A 22,353-nucleotide genomic window follows, 5' to 3' on the forward strand; every position below is an offset into this window, starting at 1 on the left:
CTACCCACTCCCCCCCCCCCCCCAGAAACACAGATTAAAATAAAGTAATAATATCCCAATACAAACACAACAAAGGACTAGAGATCCTGCTCCCCCCTCCCTCTTCCACAGCCCTATCTGCATCTCATTAGCTCTCTATGCGGTGGAGCAATTACTGGAGATGTACCACATTGCAGGGATTTAAAGTGTACTAATGTAGATTACCGATATGTCTTACTTCATTTGTTGGATGTGGTTCTGTGTAGGATCATTATACGATATTGTAATGTACGTAGGATCCCTTTTGTTTAATTTTGTCCATAATCATCCGCTTAAATGGGGAGTGGTTGTCTGTCTGTGCCTCAGATCCTCTCCTGTAAATGCTGGTTGCTGGAGTGAACCCAACCTGGTGCCTGTGTGATCTGGTTCACTGGGTCCATTTCCATTTGGCCTGCTTCCACACTCAACCAGCTGTCTAATAGTACTGTAAAGCTCACAGTGATCAGGCCTTTCAGACCAACAGGAGGAGAAAGTAGTTAGAGGGACCAGTCAATGGTAGTGGGGAGGGAAAGTGGGAACGAGGAAGGAGAATGGGAGGGGAGGAACGGAGAGACATGGGGATAGGAAGAAGACACTCACTGCCAGGAGGTTGGTCATCCTGGTCGTCTGGGAACAGATCATCCAGATTCTCTTTACTGGAGTCAGAGTCCTTCTCCTCCTAACAGAGGAAAACAGAGAAGGCAGTGATTGTTATTGTCATTTAGAGTAAACCCGGCAGATGAAAAGCAGTGGGGTGTGTGTGTTTGCGTCAGCCTGCCTGCGCGTGGGCATGTTGTGTATGGTGTGGGTTAACTCACCGATGGCGACAGGTCCTCGTCGTACTTCTTGAGCTGGTTCATGAACTCCAGGTGTTTCTTCTCCTCCTCCAGCTGAGCCACGCTCTGCTCACTCTTCTGCAGCTTCTGCTGGGTGCCCGCCAGTTCGTCCCTCAGCCACTGGTTCTCCTGGCACAGCCGACGAACCTGTGCCCTCAGCTTCTGCTTCTCCGACTCCACAGAGGTCAGGTGGCCCGACAGCGCCATCATCACCTGGGACAAACACAGCAGGGGAACAGGGGTAGCGGTGAGGCAAGGGGTCGAGGAAGAACACTGAGAACACTGGTGGTAAATGAATGTATAATCCTCTGTTTCAGTCTAGTTTACTGACACTCAGACCATTGAAGTAGTAGGTGGCTGTGGGTTCTCCATCTAGCTGTCTAATTTGCAGGTTAATTCGATCAGATCCCAGAGGGCTCTAGCTCCAGCTCCCCCAGGTCCAGAAGTGTGTAGCAGACAAACAGTGTACTGACCTGTGCCTCGCTCAGGCCCAGCTCCAGCATCTCCAGGGACTTGCGGATCATGAGGGACTTCTCTTCCACCAGGACACCCTGGTCTTCCCGCTTCAGGCAGCGCAGCGTGCCCAGCAAGCCCTCCAAGATAGAGTTGTGCTCCTGCTTCAGAGCCTCCAGGCCCTGGATCACCTGCTTGGTCCTGGAGATGATCTCATCCTGGGACAGCTTCTCCCCAGGGTCTTCCTCCTCCTTCAAACACACCATGGTGGACATGTTCTCACGCATCCTGTACCAGACACAAAGAAGAGGAATGGATTTAGTTGTCAGAAGTACAGATACCCTGGCCTAAGTACATTATAAATATGCTGTCCCTTTAATTCACTGTCGCTAAATGCATTAGCCCTACACCATATTTGTTTACATTTGACCTGTATCCATTGTGTTAGAGACTCAGACACTTTTGCTTGATATAACTTCTGTCCCCGCGGCTGGGCGCAGTATTACATTTTATCATCAGACAGCCTTTCCAACATCCACTTTAATCTAGCCCATCTCAATCAATATGCTCCTCCGTGTGTCTGCGTCGGGCAAATAACTAGGTCTGTGCTTATCAACCAATGACACACATACAAGCAGGGCTTTTGTGCTGAAGACAGACCGTGATGTATGGTAAGTCGAGAAAGAAAGGTGTCTGGGCAATGTATTTGAAGACCTTCTGCTCTGACTTCTGCCTGTTCAAACACAGAGCCAAGCTGAGGTATTGATGACGTAAATAACCTTGGACAGAGAGAGCAGTGGAGCATTCTGGAACACAATGTTTGAGAAATGCGCTGGCACTGGCAAATCCAGGCCCCTCCCAAATCTTTCTCCCACCTGGCGAATAAACCTTTATAACGCTCAATGAATAGATGTAAAGGTCCAACTCAAAGACTATCACCACATACATTGATTTACATTGTGCATTTTAGTAATTTTGCAGACGCGCCAAATGCAATTAGGGTTAAGTACCTTGCTCACGGGCATAGACAGATTTTTTACCTAGTCGGCTAGGATTCGAACCAGAAACCTTATGCCCAATTCACACATCAGAAACCCGAATGAATACATCAAAAAAAATATAAACACTAGGCCTTTGGCTATGCCTACGCTGCGTTGTATGCCACTGCCTCGTAAATATGAGCTGAAAAAACATAGGCTATTCCGTTAAAACAACTACAGCTTATGTGCATGTTGTAATCAAAATTCTAATCTTAAGAGGCGGATTTCAAACTATCCTTTTGTGAGGCGAAGCCGGGAACTATGTAGATGGCGAGTGGTGGGATCGATAAACCAGAATTGGAGGATCCATCATCGTTTAAATTTTGGGAACATTTAATAGTACGTCAACAGTGAAGAGATGACTCCGGGATACTGGCCTTCAATGCAGAGTTGCAAAAAAAAAAAAAAAGCCATCTCTCAGACTGGCAAATAAAAAGAAAAGATTAAGATGGGAAAAAGAACACCGACACTGGACAGAGGAACTCTGCCTAGAAGGCCAGCATCCCGGAGTGGTCTCTTCACTGTTGAAGTTGAGACTGGTGTTTTGCAGGTACTATTTAATGAAGCTGCCAGTTGAGGACTTGTGAGGCATCTGTTTCTCAAACTAGACACTAATGTACTTGTCCTCTTGCTCAGTTGTGAACCGGGGCCTCTCACTCCTATTCTGGTTAGAGACAGTTTGCGCTGTTCTGTGAAGGGAGTTGTACACAGCATTGTACAAGATCTTCAGTTTCTTGGCAATTTTTCACATGGAATAGCCTTTATTTCTCAGAACAAGAATAGACTGACGAGTTTCAGAAGAAAGGTCTTTGTTTCTGGCCATTTTGAGACTCTAATCAAACCCACAAATGCTGATGATCCAGATATACAACTTGTCTAAATAAGGCCAGTTTTATTGCTTCTTTAATAAGCACAACTGTTTTCAGCTGTGCTAACATAATTGCAAAAGGGTTTTCTCATGATCAATTAGCCTTTTAAAATTATAAACTTGGATTAGCTAAGACAACGTGTCATTGGAACACAGGAGTGATGGTTGCTGATAATGGGCCTCTGTACTAGAGGTTGACCGATTAATCGGCATGGCCGATTAATTAGGGCCGATTTCAAGTTCTCAAGGCAATCGGTAATCGGCCTTTTTGGACGCCGATTACATTGCAATCCATGAAGAAACTGTGTGGCAGGCTGACCACCTGTTACGCGAGTGCAGCGTCAAAAGGACCTTGTGGCTGCAATGAGCCAAGGTAAGTTGCTAGCTAGCATTAAACTTATCTTGTAAAAAAAATAAAAAAATGTATCTATCTTCACTAGTTAACCTAGTAATATCATCTACCATGTGTAGTTAACTGGCTTGTCCTGCGTTGCATATAATCAACGCGGTGCCTGTTAATTTATCATCGAATCACAGCCTAATTCAACTTCGCCAAACGGGTGAAGATTTATCAAAAGCGCATTTGTGAAAAAAGCACAATCATAGCACAAATGTACCTAAACATAAACATCAATGCCTTTCTTAAAATCAATACAAATAAGTATTTTTTTAAACCTTTATATTTAGTTAAAATAAATGCATGTTAGCAGGCAATATTAACTAGGGAAATTGTGTCGCTTCTCTTGTGCTCAGCGCAAGCAGAGTCAGGGTATATGCAGCAGTTTGGGCCGCCTGGCTCGTTGCGAACTGTGTTTCTTCCTAACAAAGACCGTAATTATTTCACTGAAAGAATAAACTTTTTGTTTTCGAAATAGTTTCCAGATATGACCATATTAATGACCAAAGGCTCGTATTTGTGTGTTTATTATAATTAAGTCTATGGTTTGATATTTCATAGAGCAGCAGCAGGTTCGTAAGCATTCATTCAAACAGCACTTTACTGTGTTTGCGAGCAGCTCTTAGCAATGCTTGAAGCACAGCGCTGTTAATGACTTCAAGCCTATCAAGTCCCGAGATTAGGCTGGCAATACTAAAGTGCCTATAAGAACATCCAATAGTCAAATGTATATGAAATACAAATGGTATAGGGAGAAATAGTCGACGCGTCATAATTCCTACAATCTAAAACTTCTTAACTGGGAATATTGAAGAAGTTGGAATATTGAACCACCAGCTTTCATATGTTCTCATGTTCTGAGCAAGGAACTTAAACGTTAGCTTCTTTACATGGCACATATTGCACTTTTACTTTCTTCTCCATCACTGTTTTTGCATTATTTAAACCAAATTGAACATGTTTCATTATTTATTTGAGACTAAATAGATTTTATTTATGTATTATATTAAGTTAAAATAAAAGGGTTCATTCAGTATTGTTGTAATTGTTATTATTACAAATACATAAACAAAAATTAAATAAAAATAATAAAATCAGCCGATTAATCGGAATCGGCTTTTTTGGTCCTCCAATAAAATCGGTATCGATCAAAAATCATAAAATCGGTCGACCTCTACTCTGTGCGCCTATGTAGATATTCCATTAAAAAAAATCAGCCGTTTCTAGCTACAGTAGTCATTTATAACATTAGCAATGTCTACACTGTATTTCTGATCAATTTGATGTTATTTTAATGGACAAAATGTGTTACTTTTCTTTCAAAAACAAGGACATTTCGAAGTAACCCCAAACTTTTGAACGGTAGTGTAAATACCACAGTCCTCTTACATTTGGGAACTTTACAGTCCTATCGATCAAACAACCATGAAAAGGGTAGGCTCTCCCCCCTCAGTTATGCACATCAACAAGATCAACAACGAAAGCTAGCCAGGGGAAGATTAGCTCAAATCTAACAAGGGAATTAGATAAACCCTTTCAAACATTTTCAGATAGTTGGTCGTCAAAATTGCACTGCCAATGCATGTCCCAACCCACATTTTCACAACTGAATGGGAACTCTCCTGCCTGCACGCCCATTTGATCAATACCAAATACATTTGATTGGCAACTAAGGGTGCGTTCGTAAATTGCCTCCAGTGTGTCAGAGTACGCTGTTCGTAAATTCCGAGAGTTAAGAGCGCACACTGCACTATTGACACTGGATGCTCTCGACGAGAGGTAGGGTTGATACGAGTGTTCCTTACAATGGCAGTCAAGCACCCAAGCTAACTAGCTAAAGTTGGCAAGCTTGCTAGCTACTTTCAGACACAAATGAGAGAACACCTCACTCTGACCATTTTAAGCTGGGTGGACACCACATGACTTACAAAACTCAGCAACGTTAGGATTTTGAGCGCGTGTTGCCAACGTAGTGGTGCGTACACTAAACGATGTGGCACAGACAGTGGTCACACACTACAAGATGCTTCACTTGGTCGTGATGATTCTCGATACCATGCTGTTTCGAAGACAATGTGACTTGATTTAACGTAGCTATGAGCTGTGGCTCAAAACAGCCTCAAACGTTCAGTCAGACATTCACGCTTGCCATACAGAGTTGAAATATCTAGCCAACATTTTGAATTGAATAACATTGCTTATGAATTTCAGAGATGTAAAGATTTGACACTGGCTTTGGTTGAAGGCAAGTAGAAACGCATACTCGTAGTAGTCATCGCTCCTGATCGAGAGTCTACATATGTGTGATGCGAAACAACGGCATCATCTCACTGGCGAGCTCTCATTTGCTATTGCTGATCACCATTTTCAAAACTTGTTGTACATCTCACAATACAAGAGCATTGCAGATTTTGTGCAGATAAAATCAAACATGTTTGAAAATATTGGGACGTCTGGGACTTTTCAAAGACGAGATCGCTAGCCCTTAGATTGCGTCTTTGACCTGCTCACATTAAACAAGCGTCAGTGACGGCCGTGCACCCCAAGTAGTCAACGATATGGGGATTTAGTCTCCGATCTCAAAAACTTGTCTGGGACAGCAGAGCTGGATAGGCTGTTTACATGTTATCTAGAGCGTTAGTGACTAACTGTGCTGCTGGCAACAATTTAATCAAATCACCACAGCTATCCCCATTGAGACAGTGTCTGTGCCTCGATCTAGGTTGAGCAAAACTAAACATGGCGGTGTTCGCCTTAACAATCTCACATCTCAAAATAGGGCTACTTAATGTTAGATCCCTCACTTCCAAGGCAGTCATAATCAATGAACTAATCATAATATCGATGTGATTGGCCTGACAGAAACATGGCTCAAGACTGATGAACTTACTGTGTTAAATGAGGAGGCCTCTCCTCCTGTTTACACTAGTAACCATATGCCCCGCGCATCCCGCAAAGGCAGAGGTGTTGCTAACATTTACGACAGTTTAAACCCCAACCAAGGATTATCAAAAACGGGCCTTTAAATTCTCGGACAACCCAAAGATTCCTAGATGCCCTTACAGACTCCCTCTCTGTAGATGGTTTCCGTGTTCCTCAAGGTTCCGTTTTAGGACCACTATTGTTCTCACAATATATTCTACCTCTTGGTGATGTCATTTGGAAACACAATGTCAACTTTCACTGCTATGAGAGATGCTAGTTATAGGTCCCAAGAAACAAAGAGATCTGATGTTGGATCTAACAATCGTGATGGTTGTACAGTCATCTTAAATAAAACTGAAGGACCTCTGCGTTACTCTGGACCCTGATCTCTCTTTTGACGAACATATCAAGAATATTTCAAGGACAGCTTTTTTCCAACTTCGTAACATTGCAAAAATAATAAACTTTTTGTCCAAAAATGATGCAGAAAAGCTAATCATGCTTTTGTCACTTCTAGATTAGACTACTGCAATGCTCTACTCTCCAGCTACCCGGATAAAGCACTAAATAAACTTCAGTTAGTGCTAAAACACGGCTGCTAGAATCTTGACTAGAACCCCAAAACTTGATCATATTACTCCAGTGCTAGCCTCTCTACACTGCCGTCCTGTTAAGGCTAGGGATGATTTCAAGGTTTTATTGCTAACCTACAAAGCGTTACATGGGCTTGCTCCTACTCATCTCTCCGATTTTGTCCTGCCGTACATACCTACACGTATGCTACGGTCAAAAGACGCAGGCCTCATTGTCCCTAGCATTTCTAAGCAAACAGCTAGAGGAAGGGCTTTCTCCTATAGAGCTCCATTTTTATGGAATGGCCTGCCTATCCGTGTGAGAGACGCAGACTCGATCTCGACCTTTAAGTCTTTATTGAAGACTCATCTCTTCAGTAGGTCCTATGATTGAGTGTGATCTGGCCCAGGGGTGAGAAGGTGAACGGAAAGGCACTGGAGCGACGAACCGCCCTTGCCGTCTCTGCCTGGCTGGTTCCCCTCTCTCCACTGGGATTTTCTGCCTCTAACCCCATTACGGGGGCTGAGTCACTGGCTTACTGGTGCGTCACTTGAGTGGATTGAGTCACTGACGTGATCTTCCTGTACGGGTTTGGCGCCCCCTCGGGCTCGTGCGGTGGAGTAACTCTTCGTCTCAGGGTAGCAAGTTGGTGGTCTGTTGAGATCACTCTAGTGGTATGGGGGCTGTGCTTTGGCAAAGTGGGTGGGGTTATATCCTGCCTGGTTGGCCTTGTCCGAGGGTATCATCCACAGTGTCTCCCGGCCCCCCCAGTATCTATGCTGCAATAGTATATGTGCCGGGGGGCTAGGGTCAGTCTTTTTTTCTCTCTCTCATAACTCGTGGCTGTCCCCAGTCCACCTGGTCATGCTGCTGTTTGGGGTTTTAGACTGGGTTTCTGTATAGCACTATGACATCTGCTGATGTAAAAAGGGCTTTATAAATACAACTTTTTTTTTTGCTGACATTTACTGACACCGGTCGTATTCAGCGTGTTACACATTCGTAAAAACATCAGTTATTCTGTGCTCTGGCACACTGAAATCAGAGTAGATAGCTAGAGTGAATTTACGAACGCAAGAAATATGATAACTAGATATGTTGTTCAAGTTCAGCATAGCTAGCTAGCAAAGCAATTCTCATTTCTTGCTAGCTAACCAAATGACCTGCATCTCTAGCTGGAGCCACCGAAAAAACTATGGGGAAAAAGTCAGTTACTCAAACTAGCCCTTGCTATTTTGATTGTATTGACATTCCCAGCCTTAATTACATTTGTCAGTTTTTGTCCAAAATTTGGAAACTGAAGCATCCCGAATGAGTCGAGCAGCAAACAACGTACCAGACCCGCTGTGTCTTAAACATGATAGCAATATTTTTTGGACTACCAAGAAATGTATTGGTGAATTATATGAATCATGCAATGAACTGCATCCAACTATTCTGACAACAATGCCTTACCGTACGTCATGGAATTTTGAGCCCAATATAACGTTGTATAGCACACTGTATTACTTATACAACTAATATAAGGCCAGGACATGAGAAGGGAGTAGAAATTAACATGGGCATTGTTTAATGCATTTCACAGGAAGAACATTCCAAGCATTTCAACGTAGGTAAGCAAGGGGGGGGTTACAGGTGCCCAAAAGGGACAAAACTAGAATATCAATACACAACATATTCCTCCCCCTTTACTTTTGATGACTCATAAGGAAAAAGTAAATATTCACTGTTTTGCCTATTGTTTTCTTTTGAACATAAGTTCTCTTTCTGAACTAGGGAAAGAGGGTAGACTGCCTCAGTGCCCAGACTTAACCCTGGGGTGTATTCTGCCCCAATGTCGGAGGTTAGTCTGAACTAAATAGTCACCCTGTCAGGGGGTCGTCTTTCTCTCGCAGGGTAATGACGACGTACAGGTGAGTCTACAGTCACATTATCTCTGAGTCTGAGTGGTGATGGTGTATGCCCAGACTGGGGTGCAACAGTACCCTGAGTAGACACTCTGGCTGGTTCAGGTGAGTCTGGAGCACTTTCCACATTTGTATGTTGCTGCAGTTGATGTTCAGGTTCGTAGTCATGGTAGGTCTCCAGTAGCTGATCTTGGTTTGTTTGAGAGGAGTCATCTCTGAGGTTGGTTCCTGGCAACAGTTGATCCACGTGTCTCCACCAGATGATGTTTTCCGGTGTGTCAACTGTGTAGGACACAGGCCCCGTTTGTGCAACCACTGTGGCTGGTATCCACTTTGGACCTTTGCAGTAGTTCCGAGTAAGAACTCTCTCTCCAGTTATGACGCTTCTGTCTTTGCTTTGCTCCGTCTCTCCACCTGTGCTCTCTGCTGTGTCTGTACAACCTGTTTAGTCTTTGGAGGTCTCAGGAGGTCAAGTCGAGTGTGAAGCTGTCTTTTCATCGTGGCTGATGCAGGTGCCACTTTGGTTGTAGCATGGAGAGTGTTTCTGTAGGTTAAACTGTTATGGCTAGGGGGCAGTATTTTCACGGCCGGATAAAAAACGTACCCGATTTAATCTGATTATTACTCCTGCCCATAAACTAGAATATGCATATAATTATTAGCTTTGGATAGAAAACACTCCAAAGTTTCTAAAACTGTTTGAATGGTGTCTGTGAGTATAACAGAACTCATTTGGCAGGCCAAAACCTGAGAAGATTCTGTACAGGAAGTACCCTGTCTGACCATTTCTTGGCCTTCTTGATTATCTCTATCCAAAACAGGGGATCTCTGCTGTTACGTGACACTTCCTACGGCTCCCATGGGCTCTCAGAAGGCGGCAAAAAGCTGAATCGTGGCTTTGCAGGCCCTGGTTGAAAAACATTAGCGCGTTTGGATAGTGGCCGGTCACAGTACTATGAGACTCAGGCTCGTGCACGAGGGGATCCCATGCTTTTATTTTCTCTCTCTTTGTACGTAAACACGCTTTCCCGGTCGGAATATTATCGCTTTTTTACGAGAAAAATGGCATAAAAATGGATTTTAAACAGCGGTTGACATGCTTCGAAGTACGGTAATGGAATATTTAGACATTTTTTGTCACGAAATGCGTCGTGCGCGTGACCCTTATTTACACTTCGGATAGTGTCTTGAACGCACGAACAAAACGCAGCTATTTGGATATAACTATGGATTATTTTGAACCAAACCAACATTTGTTATTGAAGTAGCAGTCCTGGGAGTGCATTCTGACGAAGAACACCAAAGGTAATCAAACTTTTCTAATAGTAAATCGGAGTTTGGTCAGGGCTAAACTTGGTGGGTGTCAAAATAGCTAGCCGTGATGGCTGGGCTATCTACTCAGAATATTGCAAAATGTGCTTTCACCGAAAAGCTATTTTAAAATCGGACACCTCGATTGCACAAAGTAGTTCTGTATCTATAATTCTTAAAATAATTGTTATGTTTTTTGTGAACGTTTATCGTGAGTAATTTAGTAAATTCACCGGAAGTTTGCGGGGGGTATGCTAGTTCTGAACGTCACATGCTAATGTAAAAAGCTGGTTTTTGATATAAATATGAACTTGATTGAACAAAACATCCATGTATTGTATAACATAATGTCCTAGGCGTGTCATCTGATGAAGATCATCAAAGGTTAGTGCTGCATTTAGCTGTGGTTTTGTTTTTTGTGACATTATATGCTAGCTTGAAAAATGGGTGTCTGATTATTTCTGGCTGGGTACTCTGCTGACAATCTAATGTTTTGCTTTCGCTGTAAAGCCTTTTTGAAATCGGACAGTGTGGTTAGATAAAAGGAGAGTCTTGTCTTTAAAATCTTGTAAAATAGTCATATGTTTGAAAAAAGGAAGTTTTTGTATTTTTGAGGAATTTGTCATTCGCGCCACGCCTATCATTGGATATTGGAGCAGGTGTTCCGCTAGCGGAACGTCTAGATGTAAGAGGTTAACAGGAAGGTGTTTAGGCGCCTATAGAGGGAGCCATTCCCTTGTGATGATTTTAAAGCTTGCTTCATCGTTTGGACAAACCTTTCAGCGAGGCCGTTCGTTGCAGGGTGATACGGCGCTGACTTGATGTGCTGAATTCCATTTGCTTCCATGAATGACCGGAACTCTTCAGACACCAGTTGGGGGCCATTATCGCTAATGAGTTGTGTTGGCAAGCCGAAGCGACTGAAGATTGACCGGAGCTCTTCGATGGTTCTCTCCGCTGAGGTGCTCTTCATCACTGTGACCTCAGGCCATTTGCTGTGTGCGTCAACTACGACAAAGAACATACGATCCTCCAGTGGGCCTGCATAGTCTATGTGGACTCGCTGCCAAGGCCCCTCTGGGAAGTCCCATGGGTGTAGTGACGCTACCTGAGGCATGTTCCTCATCTTTTGACATGCAGAACATGACTTGACCTCGTCTTAGATAGCTGCGTCCAAACCTGGTCACCAAAAGTAGCTGCGTGCAATCTCCTTCATTCGCACCATGCCACAGTGCCCTGAATGGAGTTCTTCAAGCACCTGCCTTCTCAGTGGCGGCGGTATGATGACTCGAAATCCCCATAGCAAGCATCCAAACTGAACTGTGAGCTCGTTTCTCCTCACTAGGTAAGGGAAGCCTTGAGAGGCCATCTGCATTGCAGTGCTGCTCAGACCTTCTGTACTTGATATCGTACTGGTTAGCAGATAACAATAACTCCCATCGCTGCATGCAGCTGGCTGCAAGCGACGGAATGCCGGTGTGGGGACCAAAGAATGAGGTGAGGGGTCTATGGTCCGTCAGCAGTGTGAATTGTCGGCCACAATTCACTGATGAAATTTCTTAACTCCAAACACAATGGCGAGTGCTTCACACGCTCTGTCTGTGCATTATTGCTATCGGCTTTACTTAAGGTCCGTGATGCAAAAGCAATTGGCTTTTCTTCACCTGATGGCATGATGTCTGAGACAACCGCACCAACGCCATAAGGCGATGCATCACATGCCAACTGTAATGGCAAGTTGGGGTTGAAGTGCGTTAGCTCAGTCAGAGGCCCTAAGGCTGTTTTCACTTTCTTGAAGGCCTCCTCACATCTGTCAGTCCACTTCCACTGTTTGGTTTTGTTCAAAAGTTCACGCAGCGGCTTTAACATGTTAGCTAGGTTTGGCACAAACTTTGCGTAGTATGTCAGTAGTCCTAAGAATGATCTCAGCCGACTCACGTTCTGTGGGGATGAAGCTTCCGCAACGGCCTTCACCTTCGATGGCGCCTTGTGGAGCCCCGAACTGTCGATGACGTGGCCCAGGTACTCAATAGAGGGTCGGAAAAACTCGCATTTGTCCTTCCGGACCCTCAGACCGTACTCATCCAATCTCTGTAGTGTAGAGTTCAGGTTTCTCAGGTGCTCCTGCTCATTTTTGCCGGTGATGAGTAGATCAGAGGTAACATTGGACCCCAGTCAGCCCACTCAGTATCTGGTCCATAGCTCTCTGAAACAAGGCCAGAGCTGAGGTGATTCCAAAAGGAAGCCTCCAGTACCTGTACAGTCCTTTGTGAGTCACTATGGTCAACAGTTCTTGTGACTCTTGGTCCACATGCATCTGTAGATAAACTTACGTCAGGGCTATCTTACTGAATTTTTGTCCTCCAGCTAAACGAGAAAAGGAGGTCGTCAAAGAGGGGTAGTGGATATTTTTCAGCAGTCGAGACTGGGTTAATGGTGACTTTGAAATCACCACAGAGTCTGAGTGATCCATCTTTTTTTTAATGACTGGAACAACGGGTGTAGCCCATTCACTAACATTCACTGGATCCAATACCCCACTCTCCACTAGTCTGTTTAGCTCAATTTCAACTTTAGGTTTTATGGCGTATGGGACAGGTCTAGCTTTGAAGCATTTTGGCTTGCTGTCTGGTTTCATGGTCAGTTTAACTGTTATGTCTTTCATACAGCCAAGTTCTCCTTTGAACACATCCGCGTGTTTCCTCAATATCCCTTGTCGGTTTGTGTCCTCTTTTGCAACCATGTGAATTTCTGCCAGTTTGGTTTGATCTTTTCCAGCCATGTGTGTACTAGCAATGCTGGATGGTTGCCTTTCACAATGTAGAGTGGTAGCTTTACCTTCTGTTTGTTGAGCTCCACTGTAAAAATCACACTTCCTCTCACTGGAACAATCTCACCGGTGTATGTTTTCAGCGTCATCTTTGTGGGCTGTAGTGTGAGGTGATGTAGTTTCTCCTTGTATACAGCCTCAGACAGCAAAGATATAGCTGCTCCAGTGTCCACTTGCATCCGTATTGCGTTTCCATCCAGTAGTGGTGTCACCCAGTATCCGTGTCCATGTCTGAAATGGACAAAACATGCAAAGATTCTTCCCCTTCAGAAAGAGAATCACTTTGTTCATCCTCTGTGTGCTCCATTTTATGCACTTTCTTTTTGTACTCCCTGAAGTCACTTTTCCTTTGTTCAGTACCTTTGATTGTCCCTTTTTGTTTTTACATGCATGTTCGATGTGACCCTTTTTTCCACAACTTCTGCAGTCTAATTCTTTGCACCAACACTCCTCTGCTTGGTGACCTGGATTCCCACAGCGATAGCATAGCTTGCCACCTCCTGCCTTGTATTTTAACCTGTTTGGGCTAGGGGGCAGTATTGACAATTTTGGAAAAAATATGTGCCCATTTTTAACTGCCTCCTACACCAACTCAGAAGCTAGAATATGCATATTATTGTTCAGGTTTGGATAGAAAACACCCTAAAGTTTCTAAAACTGTTTGAATGGTGTCTGTGAGTATAACAGAACTCCTATGGCAGGCAAAAACCTGACAAGGTTTCATGCAGGAAGTGGCCTGTCTGACAAGGAGTCGTGCGTCTTGCATCTGTTTATTGAAAAGTAAGGATCTTAGCTGTAACGTGACAATTCCCAGGGCTCCAATAGGCTCTCAGGACGCGGGAAAATCATGAAGGTTGACGAGACAGCCTCAGGCTGAAACAGATTATCATCTTATTCAAGTGTCCCATTAGGTGACAATGGAGTGAGGCGCGTGCGCGATTAGCCCCCGTGGAGTATTTTAATTCGGCTGTTTAGTTTATTGCAGATTCCCGGTCGGAATATTATCGCTTTTCTACAAGATAAATGGCAGAAAAATTGGTTTTAAACAGCGGTTGACATGCTTCGAAGTACGGTAATGGAATATTTAGACATTTTTTGTCACGCCATGCGCTATGCTCGTGACCATGGATTACCATTCTGATAGTGTCTAGAACTCACGAACAAAACGTCGCTGTTTGGATATAATGATGGATTATTTGGGACCAAACCTACATTTGTTATTGAAGAAGAAGTCCTGGGACTGCATTCTGACGAAGAACAAGAAAGGTAAGAAAATGTTTCTTATAGGAAATGTGATTTTGGTGAAGGCTGAACTGCGTGGGTGTCTAAATAACTAGCGCTGTGATGCCGGGCTATGTACTTAAAATATTGCAAAATGTGCTTCATCCGAAAAGCTATTTTAAAATCGGACATATCGAGTGCATAGAGGAGTAATGTATCTATAATTCTTAAAATAATTGTTATGCTTTTTGTGAACGTTTATCGTGAGTAATTTAGCAAACTGTCAGTAAATTCCCCGGAAGTTTGCGGGGGGTATGCTAGTTCTGAACGTCACATGCTAATGTAAAAAGCTGGTTTTTGATATAAATATGAACTTGATTGAACAAAACATGCATGTATTGTATAACATAATATCCTAGGGTTGTCATCTGATGAAGATCATCAAAGGTGAGTGCTGCATTTAGCTGTCTTCTGGGTTTTGGTGACATTATATGCTGGCTTGAAAAATGGGTGTCTGATTATTTCTGGCTTGGTACTCTGCTGACATAATCTAATGTTTTGCTTTCGTTGTAAAGCCTTTTTGAAATCGGACAGTGTGGTTAGATTAACCTGTTAGGGCTAGGGGGCAGCATTGACACGGCTGGATAAAAAACATACCCGATTTAATCTGGTTACCACTCCTACTCAGTAACTAGAATATGCATATACTTATTACATATGGATAGAAAACACCCTACATTTTCTAAAACTGTTTGAATGGTGTCTGTGAGTATAACAGAACTCAAATGGCAGGTCAAAACCTGAGAGATTCCTTTACAGGAAGTGGCCTGTCTGACCATTTGTTGAACTTCTTTTCCATCTCTATCATTTACTAAGGATCTCTGCTCTAACGTGACACTTCCCACGTCTTCCATAGGCTCTCAGAGCCCGGGAAAAAACAGAATGTCGTCATTCCAGCCCCAGGCTGAAACACATTATCGCCTTTCTCAAGTGGCCCATCAAGAGACACTAGCTTATGCGCGTGACCCCGACCGCCCCCGCCTTTGGGATTTTTTTCCTCTGTTTGCCGAAAAGGAGATTCCCTGTCGGAATATTATCGCTTTTCTACGAGAAAAATGTCGTAAAATTGATTTTAAACAGCGGTTGACATGCTTCGACGTACGGTAATGGAATACTTAGAATTTTATTGTCACGAATTGCGCTAAGCGCGTGACACTTCTTTACTATTTCGGATAGTGTCTGGAACGCATACGAACAAAACGCCGCTATTCGGATATAACGATGGATTATTTTGGACCAAACCAACATTTGTTATTGAAGTAGCTGTCCTGGGTGTGTATTCTGACGAAGACAACAAAAGGTAATGACATTTTTATAATAGTAAATATGATTATGGTGAGTGCTAAACTTGCCGGGTGTCTAAATAGCGAGCCCGTGATGCCTGGGCTATGTACTTAGAATATTGCAAAATGTGCTTTCACCAAAAGCTATTTTAAAATCGGACATATCGAGTGCATAGAGGAGGTCTGTATCTATAATTCTTAAAATAATTGTTATGCTTTTTGTGAACGTTTATCGTGAGTAATTTAGTAAAATGTTAGCGAATTCCCCGGAAGTTTGCGGGGGGTATGCTAGTTCTGAACGTCACATGCTAATGTAAAAAAGCTGGTTTTTGATATAAATATGAACTTGATTGAACAAAACATGCATGTATTGTATAACATAATGTCCTAGGGTTGTCATCTGATGAAGATCAAAGGTGAGTGCTGCATTTAGCTGTCTTCTGGGTTTTGGTGACATTATATGCTGGCTTGAAAAATGGGTGTCTGATTATTTCTGGCTTGGTACTCTGCTGACATAATCTAATGTTTTGCTTTCGTTGTAAAGCCTTTTTGAAATCGGACAGTGTGGTTAGATTAACGAGAGTCTTATCTTTAAATGGCTGTAAAATAGTCATATGTTTGAGAAATTGAAGTAATAGGATTTTTAAGGTTTTGAAAATCGCGCCACAGGATAGCCGTGGCTGTTACGTAGGTGGGACGAATTCGTCCCGCCTAGCCTAGAGAGGTTAAGGTAGCCACAATTTCATCATATGATTTATCACCAGGTTTTTCAGGTGTTACTAGGCTGCGCAGTAGATTGTTATGGGAGGAAAAACATTCAGTCAAAAATGTTGGCACAACAACTTCTGCTTTAATTCCATTTGCCAACAAAGTACTCAAAACGTTCTGTGTAAGAACTCCATTGTTCCACAGATTCATCAAATGTTCCTATATTTCCAACCAACGCAGACATTTTCGGTTTATTTTACTTTCTCACACTTTTCAGACGGTCCCTTACTCACGGACCCCTTTTAACTGAAGATAACTTCACTTTCACCCGCAGTGAAACTCTTCCTATCCCTCGAGGCTCTCGTTTCTGTGACATCAAAAGCTAGCTAGCATCACTCGACTGGCTAGCTTCACGTTTTGTTTGCGTCTTTCTACAGCGGAGAAAAAACTAAACAAATTTAACCGACTTTCTGCCGAAGATAATGAGCACAAACACGAGAATGTTTCTTCCTTGTCGCCAGTTTTGTTGTATAAGTAATACAGTGTGCTATACAACTAACATAAGGACATGACATGAGACGGGAGTAGAAATTAACGTGGGCATTTTTTTTATGCATTTCACGGGAAGAACATTCCAAACATTTCAACATAGGGGGATTTCAGCAAGGGGGATTAAAGGTGCCCTAAAGAGACAAAACTAGAATATCAATACACAACAAACATATTTTTAAAACATCTTATAAAGTTAGTTTTGTAGCATAAACTGGGAATTTGATATGACCGATTTTATGATTGTTTGATATCTGCAAAGTAGTTAAAACGCTGTCAGTTCCAATTTAATTGTCTGAATGGAGGTGTTATTTGTAACTGTAGGACAGCAAGAAAGTGCATGCAGACTCAATTAGCCTATCCAGCAGGCCAGCCAACTTAGCCAGCAGGCCAGCCAACTTAGCCAGCAGGCCAGCCAACTTAGCCAGCAGGCCAGCCAACTTAGCCAGCAGGCCAGCCACCATAGCCAGCAGGCCAGCCAACTTAGCCAGCAGGCCAGCCAACTTAGCCAGCAGGCCAGCCAACTTAGCCAGCAGGCCAGCCACCATTCGCCATTTTCTTTCTGTATCAAACTTTCATGCTCTAGTTTTTGTTTCTTTCTTCAGATGAAACCCAGAACAAAAAGGACCATAGGGAGGAAGAGGGAAGTATTTTGATGTTATCGTTAAAAATGTAAATCTGGATTAAAGCATAGCCCGGGGAGACTCAGTGTCCTTAAAAGGGGTGTTAAAACACATACAAGCACTTCCCTGGAGTCAAATTTGTTGCTGTTATGGAGATGCAGAGGGGAGGTAGGATCCTCAAATGAACAAATTCCCTGCACAATACTGCAGAATAAGGTGTTGAAAGGCTTTAGGGAATGAATGCATACAGTAGGCTATGTCTAGAAAACAAATAGACCACAGGTGACCGACAGAGATCAACTTCATACTGTCTGAGCCAAGTGAGAGTGCTGCACAGAAGGCACCTCTAGACCTCCATGCATGAAATCATTGACTGGCAGTTAACACCACCATCACCTCAGACAAGCTCTCAGAGTTGAGGTTTTAGATGCAGGAATTTGTCTGCCAATTTAATCCTAAGCATTTTTTCGGTCCAAACAGCGCAAAACATTTCTTGGAAAAGCTTTCACTGTAAAATTAAGACAAAAAACAAAAGTATGTAGAAAAGATGTGTACCTATTAAGCACACCAACATCTAAGTTCACATTTCTAACATGTACTGCTCTAATTCTTGTAATAAAAATCTCTCATTTGAATCTTTATGACTTTTATATGACAAATATTTGATAAAATATGTGAAAAGTTCAAGCAGGGCTTAATGGGTGGTGAATGTACCCTTTCAGTCCATGCATATTCCAAATAAGCCCACTTCTTCAATACTACTAATTAATGAGGGAAATAAGTATTTGACCCCCTCTCAATCAGAAAGATTTCTGGCTCCCAGGTGTCTTTTATACAGGTAACGAGCTGAGATTAGGAGCACACTCTTAAAGGGAGTGCTCCTAACCGCAGCTTGTTACCTGTAAAAAAGACACCTGTCCACAGAAGCAATCAATCAATCAGATTCCAAACTCTCCACCATGGCCAAGTCCAAAGAGCTCTCCAAGGATGTCAGGGACAAGATTGTAGACCTACACAAGGCTGAATGGGCTACAAGACCATCGCCAAGCAGCTTGTTGAGAAGGTGACAACATTTGGTGCGATTATTCGCAAATGGAAGAAACACAAAAGAACTGTCAATATCCCTCGGCCTGGGGCTCCATGCAAGATCTCACCTCGTGGAGTTGCAATGATCATGAGAACGGTGAGGAATCAGCCCAGAACTACTCGGGAGGATCTTGTCAATGATCTCAAGGCAGCTGGGACCATAGTCACCAAGTAAAACAATTGATAACACACTAAGCCGAAGGACTGAAATCCTGCAGCGCCCGCAAGGTCCCCCTGCACAAGAATACATATACATGCCCGTCTGAAGTTTGCCAATGAATATCTGAATGACTCAGAGGACAACTGGGTGAAAGTGTTGTGGTCAGATGAGACCAAAATGGAGCTCTTTGGCATCAACTCAACTCGCCGTGTTTGGAGGAGGAGGAATGCTGCCTATGACCCAAGAACACCATCTCCACCGTCAAACATGGAGGTGGAAACATTATGCTTTGGGGGTGTTTTTCTGCTAAGGGGACAGGACAACTTCACCGCATCAAAGGGACGATGGATGGGGCCATGTACCGTCATATCTTGGGTGAGAACCTCCTCCCCTCAGCCAGGGCATCGAAAATGGGTCGTGGATGGGTATTCCAGCATGACCATGACCCAAAACACACAGCCAAGGCAACAAAGGAGTAGCTCAAGAAGAAGCACATTAAGGTCCTGGAGTGGCCTAGCCAGTCTCCAGACCTTAATCCCATAGAAAATCTGTGGAGGGAGCTGAAGGTTCGAGTTGCCAAACGTCAGTCTCAAAACCTTAATGACTTGGAGAAGATCTGCAAAGAGGAGTGGGACAAAATCCCTCCTGAGATGTGTGCAAACCTGGTGGCCAACTACAAGAAACGTCTGTCCTCTGATTGCCAACAAGGGTTTTGCCACCAAGTACTAAGTCACGTTTTGCAGAGGGGTCAAATACTTATTTCCCTCATTAAAATGCAAATCATTTTATAACATTTTTGACATGCGTTTTTCAGGATTTTTTTGTTGTTATTCTGTCTCTCACTGTTCAAATAAACCTACCATTAGAATTATAGACTGATCCTTTCTTTGTCAGTGGGCAAACGTACAAAATCAGCAGGGGATCAAATACTTTTTTCCCCCACTGTAAATGTTAGCTTTTTTACTTGGCACATAATGCACTTTTACTTTCTTCTCCAACACTTTGTTTTTGCATTATTTAAACCAAATTGAACACGTTTCATTATTTATTTGAGGCTAAATTGATTTTGATGCATTAAGTTAAAAATAAGTGTTCATTCAGTATTGTTGTAATTGTCATTATTACAAATACATTTAAAAAATACAATTTATAAAAAAATGTTAAAATTTAAATAAAAAAAAATATACAAAATATTAAATTCCAGCCGATTAATCGGTAGCGGCTTTTTTTTGGTCCTCCAATAATCGGTATCAGCGTTGAAAAATCATAATCGGTCGACCTCTAGTAATGATCATTTTGAAGCCCACCCAAGACAAATGTAAAATTTACAAAAATGCCATGTATAACAATGCGAGGTTCATTTAACAGTAAAATAAGACAAAATGCATTTAAAAATGTAAACTGTGACTCCCTGAAATATATTATCTTGTAGTAGTTCACCATGTTACGTTGCTACTGTGTGACTGAAATGTCGACACGAAAGCTAGCATGAAAAACTCATGTTTTCAATTGGCAAGAAATAGTAATGAGCCCCCATAAAATATATATGTTACGTGCATATTTGAGCACATGAATCTCAAATCAAACTTTATTTGACACATGCGCCAAATACAAGTGCAGACTTTACCGTGAAATACTTACAAGCCCTTAACCAACAGTGCAGTTCAAGAAGAAGAAAATATTTACCAAGTAGGCTAACTTAAAAAGTAATAATAAAAAGTAACTAAGAATAACGAGGCACCGAGTCAGTGTGCAGGGGTACAGGCTAGTTGAGGTAATCTGTACATGTAGGTGGGGCCGAAGTGACTATGCATAGGTAACAAACAAACGAGTAGCAGCAGTGTACAAGAGTGGGGCTGTCAATGTAAATTGTCCGGTGGCGATTTTTATGAATTATTCAGCAGTCTGTCTATTGGCTTGGGGGTGGAAGCTGTTGAGGAGCCTTTTGGTCCTATACTTGGAGCTCTGGTACCACTTGCCGTGTGGTAGCAGAGAAAAGTATATAACTTGGGTGACTGGAGTCTCTGACAATTTTATGGGCTTTTCCTCTGACACCGCCTATTATATAGGTCCTGGATGGCAGGAAGCTTGGCCCCAGTGATGTACTGGGCCGTTTGCACTACCCTCTGGCCTTACGGTCAGATGCCGATACGTTGCCATACCAGGCGGTGATGCAACCGGTCAGGATACTCTCGATGGTGCAGCTGTAGAACATTTTGAGGATCTGGGGGCCCATTACAAATCTTTTCAGTCTCCTGAGGGGGAAAAGGTTTTGTCGTCCATTCTTCATGACTGTCTTGATATGTTTGGACCATGATAGTTTGTTGGTGACGTGGACACCAAGGAACTTTAAACTCTCGACCCGTTCCACTACAGCCCCATCGACGTTAATGGGGGCCTGTTCGGCCCACCTTTTCCTGTAGTCCACGATCAGCTCCTTTGTCTTGCTCACAATGAGGGAAAAGTTGTTGTCCTGGCACCACACTGCCAGTTCTCTGACCTCCCTATAGCCCGTCTCATTGTTGTCGGTGATCAGGCATACCACGGTGTCGTCAGCAAACTTAATGATGGTGTTGGAGTCATGTTTAACCATGCAGTCGTGGGTGAACAGGGAATACAGGAGGGGTACACACCCCTGAGGGGCCCCGGTGTTAAGGACCAGTGTGGCAGACGTGTTATTGCCTACTCTTACCACCTGGGGGCGGCCCATCAGGAAGTCCAGGATCCAGTTGCAGAGGGAGGTGTTTAGTCCCAGAGTACTTTGCTTAGTGATGAGCTTCGTGGGCACTATGGTGTTGAACGCTGAGCTGTAGTCGATGAACAGCATTCTCACATAGGTGTTCCTTTTGTCCAGGTGAGAAAGGGCGGTGTGGAGTCATCTGTAGGTCTGTTGGTGCAGTATGCGAATTGGAGTGGGTGTCCGGGAGGATGCAGATGTGAGCCATGACCAGCCTTTCAAAGCACTTCATGGGCTACTGACGTGAGTGCCACGGGGCGGTAATAATTTAGGCAGCTTACATTCGCTTCCTTGGGCACAGGGACTACGGTGGTCTGCTTGGAACATGTAGGTATTACAGACTTGGTCAGGGAGAGAATGTCAGTGAAGACACTTGACAGTTGGTCCGTGCATGCTTTGAGTACATGTCCTGGTTATCCGTCTGGCCCAGTGGCTTTGTGAATGTTGACCTGTTTAAAAGGTTTTGTTCACGTCGGCTACCAAGAGCGTTATCACACAGTCATCCAGAACAGCTGGTGCTCTCGTGCATGCTTCAGTGTTGCTTGCCTCGAAGCGAGCATAAAAGGCATTTAGCTCGTCTGGTAGGCTCGCGTCACTGGACAGCTCGCTTCTGGATTTCCCTTTGTAGTCGGTAATAGTTTTCAAACCCTGCCACATCTGACGAGTGTCAGAGCCGGTGTAGTAGGATTCAATCTTAATCCTGCAATGACGCTTTGCTTGTTTGATGGTTAGTCTGAGGGCATAGGGGGATTTATTATAAGCGTCCGG

General features: G+C 43.3%; 1 protein-coding gene across 10 annotated transcripts in view; it reads right to left on the reverse strand.

The window, feature by feature from the left end:
• Positions 1 to 22,353, reverse strand: part of LOC106610960 (kinesin light chain 1) — a 51,314-nt gene that overhangs the window by 23,315 nt on the left and 5,646 nt on the right. For all 10 annotated transcript variants that reach the window (XR_006770974.1, XR_006770975.1, XM_014210690.2 and 7 more), the window contains exons 2-4: positions 1,328 to 1,595; positions 837 to 1,067; positions 619 to 697 (exon numbers count right to left, since the gene is read on the reverse strand). Coding sequence is in view for 8 of the 10 variants with exons in the window: in XM_014210690.2 (XP_014066165.2) it covers positions 619 to 697; positions 837 to 1,067; positions 1,328 to 1,594 (577 nt within the window). In the remaining 2 variants the exon portion in view is untranslated. The remainder of the gene's footprint in view (positions 1 to 618; positions 698 to 836; positions 1,068 to 1,327; positions 1,596 to 22,353) is intronic.

Source organism: Salmo salar, chromosome ssa09 (assembly GCF_905237065.1).
Source record: "Salmo salar chromosome ssa09, Ssal_v3.1, whole genome shotgun sequence".
Taxonomy (NCBI): Eukaryota; Metazoa; Chordata; class Actinopteri; order Salmoniformes; family Salmonidae; genus Salmo; species Salmo salar.